The 3,599-nt window shown below is 43.2% G+C and overlaps 1 protein-coding gene across 1 annotated transcript in view; it reads right to left on the bottom strand.

Moving 5' to 3' along the window:
• Positions 1-273, bottom strand: part of RCN2 (reticulocalbin 2) — a 30,335-nt gene extending 30,062 nt beyond the window's left edge. Inside the window, 3 exon segments of the mRNA XM_019503837.1 lie at positions 5-31; positions 33-130; positions 180-273. Of these exon segments, the coding sequence (XP_019359382.1) occupies positions 5-31; positions 33-94 (89 nt within the window). The 5' untranslated portion in view covers positions 95-130; positions 180-273.
• Positions 274-3,599: the final 3,326 nt, after the last annotated feature.

Below are 3,599 nucleotides of genomic sequence, written 5' to 3'. Positions count from 1 at the left end.
CCGCCCATCGAGATGCCCGGCGCCCCCGGCCCGGCCGCTGCTGTGTCGCCTCCCGGGTCCCGAAGCCCGGCTGCGCGGGGACAAGCGGCTCCATGGGGGCCGCCGGCTGTCCCGCCCCTGAGCTTGCCCCCGCACCGGGCCGCCACGAGCAGAAGCTCCTCTGCGGACCCGACGGCTCCGCGCCGGGCTGTGGCGAGGCCGTGCCCCGGGGGGCGGCCCCCTCTCCGCCTGCTTCAGGCCCACTCCTGTGTCGCTTCTCCAAGCGTGAAGCTGCCCGGAGCTGAGGCGGCCGGTTTCGTGGGAGCTCCGCACTCTGCCCTTGGCTGCCGGGGGGTGGGGGGTGCTAAGGGAGTGCAAGGTGCCCCCCGCCCCATCCCATCCCCATCCCCACCGAGGTGAAGCGTTTAGCAGACAGACTCGGCATTCAGCAGCTTCTGGGGTTCTCCGGCTCCTTCTTTCAGTAACCTCCTTGGTGCTTTGAAACCACTTGCCTGCTTACCTATGAAGCTCCACTAAAAAGTGCCTCATACATAGGACAGGTATAACACTTACCTGGCAGGGGAAACACCGTGACCATGAAGGTGGTTTTCCTAGTTGCAGGGGAAAACCACTTTCTTGGTAGGTACCTTGAGTGAGGTAATGTATACCCAGCCACCCACTTTCACTTCCACTGGGAAGATCTTGGCTCTACACTGACTTATGGAAATGGGAAACTCCTCCCTAGCTTGCTCCTGAAGCCGTATTGTTGAGGGCAAGCGAAACTCGGGAGCATCCGAGCCCCAAGCCTCCGGGCCTGAGCCTGCACATAGGATGCTGCCAAAGGATTTGGAAGCATCTGAAGCCCCAGGAGGGGTAAGGGATGTTTGCCAGTAGCAGGGCCACGTATGGTTCATGAATGACTCAGATTTGGAATTGACTGGGTTGACTTGGCTTGGAACACAACAAATTTTCCTTAAAAAAAAAAAAATTCAAGTGCAGAATAGATGATAGCTGTGAGCAGCAGAGATATTCCAACGCCCATTCCAGAATCCATGTAAAGTCTTTTGTTTTTCTAACTGCAATAACCATTTTAAATAAACAGGAGAATTAGTGGAGAGAACACGTGGTAGACAGAGTCTGGAAATACAAGGCAGTACTTAATCACCTACAAATATGACAGTAATTGTACCTGTGAGCATCCAAAGTTATAAGTATTCATAAATACCTTCTGAATTGGAGCCTATGTGAATAAATACATTGTAAAAACAAATAAGAAAATGACAAGTTTAGTACTTGTCTTTCTGCCCACTCTTTCTTTTATACCAACTAGACAATACAGTGGTCTGTACTTGTCTCCAAATACCCTTTCAGCTTACAGAGCTCAATGGTATCAGGAAGTTATCAGTATAATAACATGATGATCTTCGTAGTGGGCCACAGTAGAAAATCCTTTCTGCATTAGGAACGCATTCACAAAAAATACCTCTACCTGTAGAAACAAGCTCCAAAAGAAATATCATATAAATGAAAGAATAAGATTAGCCAAAATAAATGTTGAATGTTGCTCAACATAAATATTATAAAAGAAAGTCAAAGCATAAACTCAGTCACATTTATTACTTCTGGCCAAAACAAAACTATTTAGAGTAAATGGGAAATAGAGTTCTGTGGAAAAACATTCCCAACAACTGTCACACAAGAGTAGGCTTGTGACATAATTATTACCAGCTCAATCCAGAACCTAAGCAAATAACTTGAAATATTCCTATGGACTGCAATAGACATTAGTTGCCTTAAAAAAAACAGGCTTGTGAAGGAAGACAGCTGTATAGTTAATGAGATATTCTAAGAACCACTGAATGTATCTTGTGGAATTATGTTCATTTTGAACATGACCTGGACACTATTTAATTTGTCCTGTTTTGTCACAGATAAAAAATCCTTGGTCATTCTATTAAAATAATGTTAGTTTCTTTTCCTTTTATTTCACTATTAGTATGCTCCAGGATTTCTCTGAGAGAAACAAAAATATGATTAAGAAGTTCTAATTTCTAAGAAAGAGCAAGCTTTTCTTAAATATGTAGAATATAAATTAAGGGAATTGTCCAGAATTACTGGTATCTTCCTTTCTTCATAAGTCAATTCCTTTTAATGATTCTGTCAATTCACTGTTGCTAAATCAATCCCAAATCCAATAAAATACACAGAGATAAGACATTTCTGAAGAGTAAACAGTAAACTTCTGTACTAAATTAGTAAATGGTTTATCACAACTTATTAAGTATTCAAGGTATCCATTGGTAATGTGGAGTAATGTAGCCATGATGGTCTAAGAAATATGAGAGGCAAGGATTTTTTGGGGTGATATATTTTATTGGACCAACAGCATGGTTGGTATAGACTTAAGCAAGGTTTTGAATGCAGTGCATTCTTCTTTCAGGTCTGAGAAAGAAGCCGATATAAGCACAAAAAACAGTTTGCAAGGCTGTAAAACTGGAGAAGAGAGACCTTCCCAGGGCAGCCAACAAGAAAACCACGGAAGAAAGGATTTGATTAATTGGAAGATCAAGACCTTTATTAGTTAGAAGATCAAGACCTTTCAAAAGGGAAGACCGTCATTATCACCTCTGGTGTGAAGAAAGATTAGTAGGAGTCAGGTAAAGCTTAGTGTGCCATGAAGTCAGTATCAGTATTCAGTCCTTTGCTGTTACTATCTAGTCAGTTTAGGAATTTTTGTTCCCAGGCTGTCACCTTTTGGTTTTTTGTAAATTTACTTTGAGCAGGTAGATAGTGAGGTCAGAAAATGAGTGCTTGTTCTGTGAAGTGTTCATATGCAAAAAACTGTAACAGTGACTTAAATATCTTAGTTTAGAAGTAATTTTGTTCCATGGCTATTTATCTATAATGTAACGTTAAGACAAGGTTTTTTGGATAAATGTGATATCGTAAGGACATAGGCAGACACATCCTTAGACCAACACAGCTGCAACCAACAGCCCTATAATGTTAAGATATCTTCTGCAAAATGTGACTAAGGTAGCACTGCTTTGTGGCATGTGTGAAAAAAAGGTAAGTCTTGCTTGGCACTTTCAGAATCCAGAGTCAAACTGATCACTTTCTAAAATGGTGCTAAAAGCGGCTTGGGTTTCTTTATATTTGTACTTTGGTGCTGAATGCTATACTGTGTTCAGCACCAAATGAGCTGTACTTGCTGCTGACACTTATCATCTGGAAAGCAAAGCATCTCTGCTGCGTTGTTTTAGAACTGCCATGTGTGCAAGGTTATATATCTCAGGGTCCACCATTAGTATGAGTCCCAAAATAAGATAAATTTAGTACGGATGTGAGGATGGAAGGCGTACGCCCGGTGGAAGGGGGGTGAAATCTCCAAAGAGGAGTATACCTCCTCTGCTCGGGCCTGTAGGCGAGCTGTTAGGAAGGCCAAGGCGGACATAGAGCTCGGATTAGCGTCCAGGATTAAGGATAACAAAAAGTCCTTTTTCAAATATATTGGGAGGATGAAGAAGGCGCCGGGTAATGTGGGACCCCTGCAGGATACGCTGGGCAATCTGGTGGTTGCGTCAGAGGAGAAAGCGGACCTCTTTAACCAATTCTTCACC

The sequence above is a fragment of the Gavialis gangeticus genome, unplaced genomic scaffold (assembly GCF_001723915.1).
Source record: "Gavialis gangeticus isolate Ggan-Ray unplaced genomic scaffold, GavGan_comp1, whole genome shotgun sequence".
In the NCBI taxonomy this organism is placed as follows: Eukaryota; Metazoa; Chordata; order Crocodylia; family Gavialidae; genus Gavialis; species Gavialis gangeticus.
This window is presented reverse-complemented; position numbering and strand designations above follow the sequence as displayed.